At 55.6% G+C, this 12,547-nt stretch overlaps 1 protein-coding gene across 5 annotated transcripts in view; it reads left to right on the forward strand.

Annotated features, from left to right (window-relative positions):
• SLC66A2 (solute carrier family 66 member 2) overlaps positions 1-12,547 on the forward strand; it is a 47,117-nt gene that overhangs the window by 23,757 nt on the left and 10,813 nt on the right. For 4 of the 5 annotated variants that reach the window (XR_012089277.1, XM_008013705.3, XM_008013706.3 and 1 more), the window contains one exon: positions 6,973-7,189. The exons of the other annotated variant lie outside the window; for it this stretch is intronic. Coding sequence is in view for 3 of the 4 variants with exons in the window: in XM_008013705.3 (XP_008011896.1) it covers positions 6,973-7,189 (217 nt within the window). In the remaining variant the exon portion in view is untranslated. The remainder of the gene's footprint in view (positions 1-6,972; positions 7,190-12,547) is intronic. 5 annotated transcript variants of the gene reach the window in all.

The following is a 12,547-nucleotide window of genomic DNA, read 5'->3' on the forward strand; positions in this document are numbered from 1 at the left end:
TGGAAGAGCCTACCGTCTCTGTTGTTTCTGACCTGGCTGAAACCCTGATGGCTGGAAGTATGAAGAATGTTTCAGGCTGGGAGAGCAACACTCTTGTGTTTTTGTTCAACGGCTGCATTGAGTAAACGCAGCAGCCGAGCATCCTTTGTGGGGTGTGTCGCGGAGGAACTCCTGGAACTGTCCTGAAGGCCTCTTTAGAAGTAGGTAGCCCAAAACTTTCATTTTAAAGTGACTTGGGGAAAACGTTTATTCCAGTGCCATCTGGGCTGGGGCCTTTCTGGGCTGTTTCTGCTGTGTATGACGATGTGTTTGTGTCCTGATTTCGGGCAGAAGCTGTTCAGGCCGGAGGGCCATGGCTCCCGGGGCTGCGGTGACAGCCCAGCCCCTCACCTCTCTCACCTGTCCACCGTTGGGTGCCCCGCCGAGCACACTCTGAGCACATGAGGGGACCGGAGATGTCAATTAGGATAAAGGGGGAAAAAGGCTCCTGAAAAGGAGAGGAGGCTGAGAGCAGGCAAGGCTGCCCGGCAGGGCCCATCTGGCTCCTCTCTCCCAGGGCCTCCCTGGCTCTGGCTGAGGTGACTGCAGGAATGTGAGTCTCAGCAGCTGTTAGGGCAGTGTGGCGGCGAGCGCTTGTCCGTCTGTGCAGCCTGGGGTTCGGGCGTGGACGCCTGTCTCGGTGGTTGCTTGATTTGTCCTTGCGGAGTGGGAGGGTGTTTGTTTCCCAGGGTCCTCTTTGGAAGCCAGCACGGCTCCCCACTCGCGCTCTGGCCCTGGACGTGCTCAGTTCCCACGCTGTCTGTCCCACTCACCCGGGTTGGGGCGGGGGCCCTGTCACTCACCCGGGTTGGGGCGGGGGCCCTGTCACTCACCCGGGTTGGGGCGGGGGCCCTGTCACTCACCCGGGTTGGGGCGGGGGCTCTGTCACTCTCCGCGGGTCTCTGGTGTGGGTCTCTCTGAGTCGTCCTCTGGCCCCAGCTATGCCATCTCCCTGTCCCTGTTGCCGCCTGCTGCACAGGTGGCAGGATTAGAGGGGGTCAGCGAGGCCAGTGCCGGTCTCAAAGGCTAAGAAGGGCGTTCATACTCATTCTGCAGCAGGTGGTGTGGCTGTCTTTGTTAAAATCCTTTCGTATCCCTGATCCTTAGGATAAAGTAAAAGTTGGCCCTGGTGGCCTCAGGGGCCTTCTGTCTGTGCTGTAGTCCTCCTCCCGACTGTAGTCTGCGCCCTTCAGGTCCCCCTGATGAGCCCCTGTGTGCCCGCCCGGGGTCCTGCTGAGCCCTGCCTGCAGCTCCGGGCCTGGGTGGTGCCTGTTCGCTCCACTCCCAGGTGGCTGGGCCGTTTCCAAGGACAGGCTCTGCCTGCTCAGTTGGAGTGGGGTGGAGAAGCAGACGCAGCAGGTGGGGCTGGTACCTGCCTGGAAGGGCAGCTCGCAGGAGGCCAGGTGAGCCTGGACCAGGGATTTGAAGGAAGTGGGAGGTTGTTTTGTTTTTTCATGGAGAGTCATTTGTATTTTTAAAAATATTGAAACAGTCACAAAGTTAAAGTGGGAGCGTGATACAGTTTAGTTGCTGGGACTGGCCGTCACTCCAGGGAGCACCAAAGTGCTTAAAAGAACAGTTTCTGGCCGGGTGCGGTGGCTCATGCCTGTAATCCCAGCACTTTGGGAGGCCGAGGCGGGCAGATCACGAGGTCAGGAGATCAAGACCATCCTAGCTAACACGGTGAAGCCCCGTCTCTGCTAAAAATACAAAAAATGAGCCGGGTGTGGTTGTGGGCGCCTGTAGTCCCAGCTACTCGGGAGGCTGAGGCAGGAGATGGTGGGAACCCGGGAGGTTGCAGTGAGCCAAGATTGCGCCACCGCACTCCAGCCTGGGTGACAGAGCGAGACTCCGTCTCAAAAAAAAAAAAGTTTCTTTGCCAACACTTGTGGTCAGTAACCTGTAACAGAGCTACAACTAGGAAAACTAGAGTGGTAGTAGCCACTTATTTAAGAAGTCATTCAGGTAAGCAGCCGCACCATCTGTACTCCTTAAGTAGCAAAGAAGCTGTTACAGTCTTCTGAAAACTCTCACTGTGAGTGCTGTAATTCTGAATGTAATGTCTCAATTAGAATCCATGCAAGAACCCTGGAAAAAAAAAAAAAAAGCAATTTTCTCCCCTCCAGAATGTCCCTGAGCAGTGTGGCCCAGGAGGCTCCGTGGCCCTGTGAAAGTCACACTGTGGCTCTGGGGTGGAGCTCAGCGTTACTGAGACGCCATTCACGTCCTGTGAGCACCCACTGAGTGTGTGATCTGTGAGTCCCGAGGGTGCCTGCAGGGGTCTGACGCGCCCAGGTTCATGCCGCATGGCAGTTCTCCGTTCAGTGTTCGGAACCAGTGCTGTGATGCCCTCCAGCCGTCCCAGTCCCAACAGGAAGCTCTCTAGCATTCTCTTTCTGTCTCATGTTTGTCACTGGAAAGGGCTCCCCACCCAGACCCCAGGAGAGGACTCTTGGGTCTCGTGCAAGAAAGAATTTGAGGCGAGTCCATAAAGTGAAAGCAGGTTTATTAGGGAGGTAAAGGAATAAAGAATGGCTCCTTCGTAGGCAGAGCACCCCAAAGGCTGCTGGTCGCCCATTTTTATAGTGATTTCTTGATGGTTTGCTAAACAAGGGGTGGAATATTCATGCTCCCCTTTTTAGACCATATAGGGTAGCTTCCTGATGTTGCCACAGCATCTGTAAACTGTCATGGCGCTGGTGGGAGTGCAGCAGTGAGGACGACCAGAGGTCACTCTCATGGCCATCTTGGTTTTGGTGGGTTTCAGCCGGCTTCTTTACTGCCAGCTGCTTTATCAGCAGGGTCTTTATGACCTGTATCTTGTGCTGACCTCCTGTCTCATCCTGTGATTAAGAATGCCTGAGCGTCTGGGAACGCAGCCCAGTGGGCCTCAGCCTCATCTTACCCAGCCCCTGTTCACGATGGAGTTGCTCTTGCTTCAATGCCTTGGACCCGTTGGCTGTCAGATCCTCTTACACCAGGCTCTCTCATGTGCTCCTGTGGACATGAAAACACGATCTGACGAGAAATCGGATCTTTCTTGCCCATTAGGATACAGTCTCCTGGTGCACATTCCCCAAGTGGTAAAATAGCTTTTTAATCCAGGAGCAGTTGGACTGATGGAGACTGAGAGCTAGTCTGTTCCCACGGGGCTCCCCATGGTGGGGGGGCCGGAAGAGATCTGTCTGTGAGTCGAGGGCAGCCGCGCCCATGCGGTGGAAGGTTCTGAGGATCAGCTGTTCCCTGCAGGCAGCTGAGGGTCCCAAGAGCTCAGTGCATGCCAGGGCGGGCCTCTGGTGAGCCCCCCAGGCCTGGAAACATTTGTTCAGCATTAAATGCGTCGTTTTCAAGCCTTATCTTTGGTACCGCTATCTAGAAACACATCTCAGGAAGTCACAGTGTGTGAGTCTGCACTGCCCACTGTCAGTTCTCTCAGCACCTTGCGTGGGTGGCCATGGGTGTGCGTCCTAATTGCGTTCTTGCCCTTTTGTTCTTGTTCTCAGAGCCCCTCCTCTCCCACAGCCACCTGCCCTCTTGGATTTCTGTCGGACTCAGCAGTGCAGGGGCCTGGCTGCTTTGGAAAGGGGAGTGCCCTCCCCTCCCGGGTCCCTCGGGATAGGGCCAGCTCTTCCGGGAGGACTGCCGGGCGCCTCTCTCTTCTTTATTCGCTGATTTAAAAAACTATTAACGAAACTCTCCTGACACAGGAATCTCTCAGAAGTGTGGAAAATGTTCTTTTCCACCTGACAGATCAGGAGTCTCCGTGTCCACGAGGTGTCTCCCGTGTCCTCCGACTTCTCCAGACTGAACTTAGAGATCTCATTTCCCACTGTCTGAGCCACCCCAGGTCAGCTTCAGCCAACGTTTTTTTTACCCAGCTCCTCCCCGCCACCTGCTCCGATTCCCCAGCTCATGTGAGCTGACAGCTAATGGTAGACGGCTGCTAAATTTATTTCAAATTGTCCTGGATACAAATGACAGCACCTTAATTCCCAAACTTGGAGTTGAAGGAACTATTTTCAACTTCAGCATCAGAAAATGCTGAATAAGTATTTACTAATAAGTAGATACTTATTAATAAAATAAGTAGATACTTATACCTGCATCTTTCAGTATAAGACAAATCATATACGTTAAAATTTTTTATTTTGTTGTTGAAATTAGAGATATAATTTACATAACATAAAATTCACCATTTTATCACCATTTAAAAGTACACAATTTGGTGGTTTTTAGTGTATTTACAGAGTTGTGCAGCCATCGCCACTGTCTCATTAGGGAGCCTTTCATCACGCCCAAAGAAACCCCTTTGAACCAGTTTCCTTCTTTTTCCCGAGTTCCATCTTCCCCCAGCCCCGACAGCTGCTCATCTGCTGTCTGTGCACTCGCCTGTGCCGGACACTTCATAGGAACAGACTCGTTAGCGTGTGGTTCCTGCGTCTGGCTCTGTCACTTGGTGTCCTGTTCAGGGTCCACCGTGGTGTTGCATGAATCTACCCTTTCTTCCTTTTTGTGGCTGAGTAATATTCCACCGTGCACCAGGCCACGTTCTGTTTGGAAATCTGCCCTCACCTGCAACCCGCACATCTCAGCTGCGTTGCCTCGTGCCTCTCACCCTGCTGTCCCTCTGCCACCCTCGGGAGCCCCTCCGCCGGCCCTTGAGTGGTAAATGCACGAATCGAGGGTGTTTGGGGTGTGCGATCAAGCTCGCTAGTGCCTTTTTTTTTTTTGAGACCAGGTCCCACTCTTGTCACCCAGGCTGGAGTGCAGTGGCACAGCCATGGCTCACTACAGCCTTGAACTCTTGGGCTCAAGGGATCCTCCTGCTTCAGCCTCCCAAGTAGCTGGGATCACAGGTGCGCACCACCATGCCCTGCTAATTTTTTATGTTTTTGTAAAGATGGAATCTCACTATGTTCAAGACCTCCTGGACTTAAGTGATTCTCCCACCTCATCCTCCCAAGGTGCTGGGATGACAGGTGTGAGCCACTGCACCTGGCCATGTTGTAGATTTTGATGAAGTCCAGTTTATCTTTTATTTTTCTTTTGTTGCCTGTGCTTTTGGTGTTACAGGTAAATATTCATTGACACATCCAATGTCTTGAAGTGTTTCTTCATGTTTTCTTCTGAGAGTTTTAGTTTCAGGTCTTATTTTTAGGTTTTTGATCCGTTTTGAGTTAAATTTCGTATATGGTATAAGGTAAGTGTCCAGGTTCATTCTTTTCTCAGAAACTGTTTAGTGAGGATTTTCTGTTAGTCATTTGCCAATTGACTCCTTTCTAGGGAAGCTAAAATAGAAAGGTCTCCCACAGATGGACCTTGGACGTGGTTTTCCCAAGTCCCTTAAACCCTCACCTGGTGTCCTGTGTCCACAGCCCTCCCATCCACCGCCTGCCCATCCATGACCCCACCTGTCCACAGCCCCCCTGCCTGCCTGTCCATGGCCTGCCCATCCGCCACCCACCCGTCCACAGCCCGCCTGTCCACCGCCTGCCCATTCACAGTCTCCCTGCCTGTCCGTCTACCACCCACCTATCCACCACCCGCCCATCCACGGCCCCCCGTCCACGGCATCCTGCTCAGCCCCCCTCACTGCAGCTGGGTTTCTTCATGAAATACACGTGAGCCCACACCCTGCCGTGTTCTGGGAGGTGCCACATACCGTGCCCATCCTTCCTCTGGCCTTGCCTCCTGTGCGGCCCATTTCCAGCTCGGATGCTGAGCAGCGTCTCACTCAGAGGGAGGGAGTGTGGAGCTGGAAGTGCGGCACAGATCTAGGGTCCAGGGGGACGGGGAGAAGGTGCACAGCCTGGCCACCCCTGCCTCACTGCACTGCCAGCCCCACAGGCAGCCAGCCCCCGACACTGCTGGCCTCTCTGCCCTCTGATGTCCCCAAGCCCCCCTAACCTCACCACACTCCAACCCCCCCAGTCCCTCTAACCTTACCCCTCAGCACCCCCAACTCCCTTGACTTCACCACCTCCCATCACCCCACCTGTGCAGCCCGTGCCCTGGCCCTGGTGCTATAAGGACGGGTCAAGTACAGGCACATCACGCGCCTTGCAGGCTTCTTGGCAGTTTGTCTCCATTCACCTTTTCCCTGCAGCTGTGTGCCCCGGACAGCACATGTCCACCTGCCTCTTTTAAGTTGCTGATTTCTGTGCGTGCTTAGGAGCATACTTTCTACAGATACATCATCTAGCAAATGACACCGTGCAGGAGGGATACAGTTCGGATTTACTGAGCCTCACTGCCTGAGGCGTGTTGTAGAACTCAAGGTCAACTCGTTGAATCCCCAGAATGTCCTAGGGGTGGTCCCTGTCTCTGCCCGGTAACATCTGAGGAACAGGAGACCGTAGTTAACCCGAGGGGGGCTGCGCCCCAACCCAGGCATCAGACTCCAGTGCAGGGCACTCCCTGCACTGTCCCGCTTCTCAGAGATTAAGATTCATTTGAAGAATTTTAGCTTTTTTTTTTTTTTAAAGAGACAAGTGTCTCTGTGTTGCCTAAGCTGGCCTCAACTCCTGGGCTCAAGTGATCCTCCCTCCTCGGCCCCCGAATAGCTGGGACTATAGGTGCCCACTGCACCTGTCCTGACGTCAGTGTCTTTTACATTGAGTTAATATTTGTACCAAAGCTCTTTCAGGGGGGTGTGATCAAGATTACATGGCTCCTCTGACCCTGACCTCTCGCTGGGTCCCCGTCTCTCCTCCCTGACCCTGACCTCTCGCTGGGTTCCCAAGTTCCCGTCTCTCCTCCTCTGACTCTGATCTCTTGCTTGGTTCCCGTCTCTCCTCTGACCTTGACCTCTCCCTCAGTTCCTTTCTCTCCTCCTCTGACCCTGATCTCTTGCTTGGTTCCTGTCTCTCCTCACTGATGACCCCTCACCTGGACCCTAAGTTGTGCTGAGGCCGCTTCTCCCTCTCGCCCTAGACTTCAACCCCCACCACTTCTGGCAGTGGAACAGCTTCTCGGACTATGTGCAGTGCGTCCTGGCCTTCACGGGCGTGGCAGGCTACATCACCTACCTGTCCATTGACTCCACCCTGTTTGTGGAGACCCTGGGCTTCCTGGCCGTGCTGACTGAAGCCATGCTGGGCGTGCCGCAGCTTTACCGCAACCACCGCCACCAGTCCACGGAGGGCATGAGGTAGGCTGGGGATGCCGCCATGGAAGCATCACTGCTCCAGAGGTACCACATGGCTGCAGATTTGGTAAAAATCAAATGCCTGTGTGACTGGCTGTGTATTTCCCATGTTGACCTGTGAAGCTGCTGGTTTATAGGCCTTGGCCCCTCGACCTTGTGTTGGAGCAGAGGAGCTTGTGTGAGCCATGTGAGGGGCAGCCAAGACCCTCTTGCCGGCACTCTACCCAGCACGGGGTTGGGAGCTGCTCCTTCAGGGCCATTGAGGCAGAACCTTCCAGTGGGAGGGATGTCCGCTTGGGTCTTGTCTCCGTCACAGATGCTGAGGCTGTGATTTGGAGGGAGTGTTATTCTTGGATTTGTTATTTTTCGGAAACAGCCTGGAAGAGAGGGGCTGACGTGTTTTTGTGTTTGAGAATGGGTGCCCAGGGACCACAGCACCCCCTCTAGGGCTTTCCTGTATTTGCAGGTTTGGTGTGAGGGCCGGGTCCTGTGGGGTGTAGGTTCAGTTGCTGGTTACAGGTGAAGGTAGGAGGGCTTGTCGCAGGTGTGGGGTGGTGGTAGGGGTGAGATGTAGGTACAGGTCAGGGTTACAGGTGTGGGTTGCAGTTACGGGTGTGGGTTGTAGGTAGGGGTGTGCGTTGTAGGCACAGGTGTGGGGTGTAGGTATGGGTGTGGATTACAGTTATGGGTGTGCGGTGTAGGTATGGGTGTGGATTACAGTTATGGGCGTACAGTGTAGGTATGGGTGTGGATTACAGTTATGGGTGTGGATTACAGTTATGGGCGTGCAGTGTAGGTATGGGTGTGGATTACAGTTATGGGTGTGCAGTGTAGGTATGGGTGTGGATTACAGTTATGGGTGTGCAGTGTAGGTATGGGTGTGGATTACAGTTATGGGTGTGGATTACAGTTATGGGTGTGCAGTGTAGGTATGGGTGTGGATTACAGTTATGGGTGTGCAGTGTAGGTATGGGTGTGGATTACAGTTATGGGTGTACAGTGTAGGTGTGGGTGTGGATTACAGTTATGGGTGTGGATTACAGTTATGGGTGTGCAGTGTAAGTATGGGTGTGGATTACAGTTATGGGCGTACAGTGTAGGTATGGGTGTGGATTACAGTTACGGGTGTACAGTGTAGGTATGGGTGTGGATTACAGTTATGGGTGTGGATTACAGTTATGGGTGTGCAGTGTAGGTATGGGTGTGGATTACAGTTATGGGCGTGGGGTGTAGGTGTGGGTGTGGATTACAGTTATGGGCGTGGGGTGTAGGTGTGGGTGTGGATTACAGTTATGGGCGTGGGGTGTAGGTGTGGGTGTGGATTACAGTTATGGGCGTGGGGTGTAGGTGTGGGTGTGGATTACAGTTATGGGCGTGGGGTGTAGGTGTGGGTGTGGATTACAGTTATGGGCGTGGGGTGTAGGTGTGGGTGTGGATTACAGTTATGGGCGTGGGGTGTAGGTGTGGGTGTGGATTACAGTTATGGGCGTGGGGTGTAGGTGTGGGTGTGGATTACAGTTATGGGCGTGGGGTGTAGGTGTGGGTGTGGATTACAGTTATGGGCGTGGGGTGTAGGTGTGGGTGTGGATTACAGTTATGGGCGTGGGGTGTAGGTGTGGGTGTGGATTACAGTTATGGGCGTGGGGTGTAGGTGTGGGTGTGGATTACAGTTATGGGTGTGCGGTGTAGGTGTGGGTGTGGATTACAGTTATGGGCGTGGGGTGTAGGTGTGGGTGTGGATTACAGTTATGGGCGTGGGGTGTAGGTGTGGGTGTGGATTACAGTTATGGGCGTGGGGTGTAGGTGTGGGTGTGGATTACAGTTATGGGTGTGCGGTGTAGGTATGGGTGTGGGACGTAGGTACAGATATGAAGTGTAGGTGTGGTTGGGGTGTGGGTTATGGGGTGCAGGTGTGGGCTGTAGGCATGGGCGTGGCAGGTAGGTACAGGTGTGTGCTGTAGGTACTCATGTGGGACATGGGTATGGGTGTGAGGTGTATTAGGTGTGAGCTGCATTTATGAGTGTGGGTTGTAGGTAGAGGTGTGGCAGCCTCTGCTGCCACTCCTCTGCTTCCCATCTCCATGGGCTTGCCTTTCCAAACGTGTCACATCAGTGGTGCCCGGCAACGCGTGGCCTGGTGATACATGGCCTGGTGGTATGTGGCCTTGTGCTTGGCTTCTTTCCCTGCACTTTGTGTTCTCAGGGTTTGTCCATGCTGCAGAAGGGGTCAGTGTTTCTTTCCTTTTTGTGGTTGAAAAAATGTTCCTTCCATAGATTTGCCACATTTGCTCTTCCGTTCTTCAGCTGAGGGACATTTGGTTGTTTAATGTTTAGGCTGTTAACGTGCGATGGACACTCATGAACGAGTTTTTATGTGAATGTAGTTTTCTGTTCTCATGGATGTAGGCGTGGGGGTGGAATCCCCAGTGGGATGTGACCCTGTTTAATAATTTGTGGAGTTGCAAGCCTGTTTTCTGTCCCCTCCCTGCTCCCGTTCCCTCCCCACTCCCGTCCCCTCCCTGCTTCTGTTCCCCTCCCTGCTCCTGCTCCTGTTCCCCTCCCTGCTCCTGTCCCCTCCCTGCTGCCGTCGCCTCCCTGCTGCCGTCCCCTCCCTGCTGCCGTCGCCTCCCTGCTGCCGTCGCCTCCCTGCTCCTCTCCCCTCCCTGCTCCTCTCCCCTCCCTGCTCCTCTCCCCTCCCTGCTCCTCTCCCCTCCCTGCTCCTCTTCCCCTCCCTGCTCCTCTTCCCCTCCCTGCTCCTCTTCCCCTCCCTGCTCCTCTTCCCCTCCCTGCTCCTCTTCCCCTCCCTGCTCCTCTTCCCCTCCCTGCTCCTCTTCCCCTCCCTGCTCCTCTTCCCCTCCCTGCTCCTGTCCCCGCCCTGCTGCTGTCCCCTCCCTGCTCCTGGCCCCTCCCCTTTCTCTAAATGATGTAGCTAGGTGGGTGGGGGTGGCTGGGATTCCAGTCCCCGTGCCACGGTGGTGGAGCCATCTTCTCTGACGGATTGTCCCAGCAGCTGGAATGTCCCCGCAGCCAGCAGAGCCCAGCCCAGCAATGGCTCTGTGTCTGCAGCTGCCGTGCTGCGGGGCACACCTGTGCGTCAGGGCCCTGGGGACGCTAACAGTGAGGGCGCTGGGCGGTGACCCGGGGACAGGGACAGGTGGTCCTGGGATCAGGCTTCAGCTGCATGTCCTCCGGCCCCCGTCTGACCAGGCCGGTGTCCCGGCTGGAACTCTGGAGCCCAGCATCTGCCTCCATCTTTGTTGGTGTGTGCAGGCCTGAGCTCTGCCACTGTGGAATCCTCACTGGGGGTGGCCAGCCCCTGCCTCCTGGCCTGCCTGGCTCCCTGGGGTTCTGTGTGTTGGAGGCATCAGCAGGGAAGGGGATGGAAAGGAGGTGTCCAGGCCCCCACTGGCCCCTCGGGGCTGACCAGCCCCTTCCTAGGGTGGGCTCCGAATGGGCCTGGGCTCTGCCTGTGGTTGGGGCCTCAGGAGGGGACCCGACCCCCGATTTCCCTCTAGACAGCAAAGCAGCCCAGGCTGTTCCAGGCTCTGCTCCTCCTCCCTGGGGGCCAGGCTCAGGCATCACCTTCCCACTTGCCCCCCCGCCGAGGCCATAGTGCGGGTGCTGCAGTGAACCTCTCAGGCCTTCCCCAGCCACACCTGGCAGCCGGGGGCTTGCAGACCACAGGGCTTTACCTGATGTTACGACGGGAGCTAAAAGCTCGCTCTCTAGGTTTGAGTTGCTTGCTTTGACTGTTTCACTGAAGATAGTCTGAAGGTTGTTCACAGTTAACTCGTGTGGCCGCTCTGTGAGGAGGGATGTTGTCTGTCAAAGCAGCGAAAGCAAGCCTGCTCTGGCCGCCTCCGTCTACCCTGGCACACGCTCAGTCTTGTGGGAAACCCTGGACAAAACAGACACAGTAGGCAGATCCTCCAGGGTGCCTTGTCCGTCTCTTTTACACCTGCCTTTGGTCCTTTATGTAGGACTTGTGTGGTGCATATGGTCTCTTTTAGAATAAGAGAATGTTAAACTACAGCTTAAACGTGCCTTAAATTATAGCTTAGTTCATTCTTACGTGATGCAAAAGAAAATGCTCAAATTTAGAAGAGAGTGAACTACAAAAAGTCTTGTGGTGAGATGGTGGGAAGGTTGGAGACTCTGGTGAGGTTGTGAGGAAGGCTGGGGACTCCGTGGTGAGGTTGTGGGGAAGGCTGGGGACCCTGTGGTGAGGTTGTGGGGAAGGTTGGGGACTCCGTGGTAGGATGGTGGGGAAGGCTGGGGACCCCGTGGTGAGGTTGTGGGGAAGGCTGGGGACCCTGTGGTGAGGTTGTGGGGAAGGTTGGGGACTCCGTGGTGAGATGGTGGGGAAGGCTGGGGACTCCGTGGTGAGATGGTGGGGAAGGCTGGGGACCCCGTGGTGAGGTTGTGGGGAAGGCTGGGGACTGTGGTGAGATGGTGGGGAAGGCTGGGGACTGTGCTGAGATGGTGGGGAAGGCTGGGGACCCCGTGGTGAGATGGTGGGGAATGCTGGGGACTGTGGTGAGATGGTGGGGAAGGCTGGGGACCCCGTGGTGAGGTTGTGGGGAAGGCTGGGGACCCCGTGGTGAGGTTGTGGGGAAGGCTGGGGACCCCGTGGTGAGGTTGTGGGGAAGGCTGGGGACTGTGGTGAGATGGTGGGGAAGGCTGGGGACTGTGGTAAGATGGTGGGGAAGGCTGGGGACTGGTAAGATGGTGGGGAAGGCTGGGGACCCCGTGGTGAGGTTGTGGGGAAGGCTGGGGACTGTGGTGAGATGGTGGGGAAGGCTGGGGACTGTGCTGAGATGGTGGGGAATGCTGGAGACCCCGTGGTGAGATGGTGGGGAAGGCTGGGGACTGTGGTGAGATGGTGGGGAATGCTGGAGACCCCGTGGTGAGATGGTGGGGAAGGCTGGGGACTGTGGTGAGATGGTGGGGAAGGCTGGGGACCCCGTGGTGAGGTTGTGGGGAAGGCTGGGGACTGTGGTGAGATGGTGGGGAAGGCTGGGGACTGTGCTGAGATGGTGGGGAATGCTGGAGACCCCGTGGTGAGGTTGTGGGGAAGGCTGGGGACTCCGTGGTGACATGGTGGGGAAGGCTGGGGACTGTGGTGACATGGTGGGGAAGGCTGGGGACTGTGGTAAGATGGTGGGGAAGGCTGGGGACTGGTAAGATGGTGGGGAAGGCTGGGGACCCCGTGGTGAGGTTGTGGGGAAGCCTGGAGACTGTGGTGAGATGGTGGGGAAGGCTGGGGACTGTGGTGAGGTTGTGGGGAAGGTTGGGGACCCCGTGGTAAGGTTGTGGGGAAGGCTGGGGACCCTGTGGTGAGGATGTGGGGAAGGCTGGGTA

The sequence above is a fragment of the Chlorocebus sabaeus genome, chromosome 18 (assembly GCF_047675955.1).
Source record: "Chlorocebus sabaeus isolate Y175 chromosome 18, mChlSab1.0.hap1, whole genome shotgun sequence".
NCBI classification, from domain to species: Eukaryota; Metazoa; Chordata; class Mammalia; order Primates; family Cercopithecidae; genus Chlorocebus; species Chlorocebus sabaeus.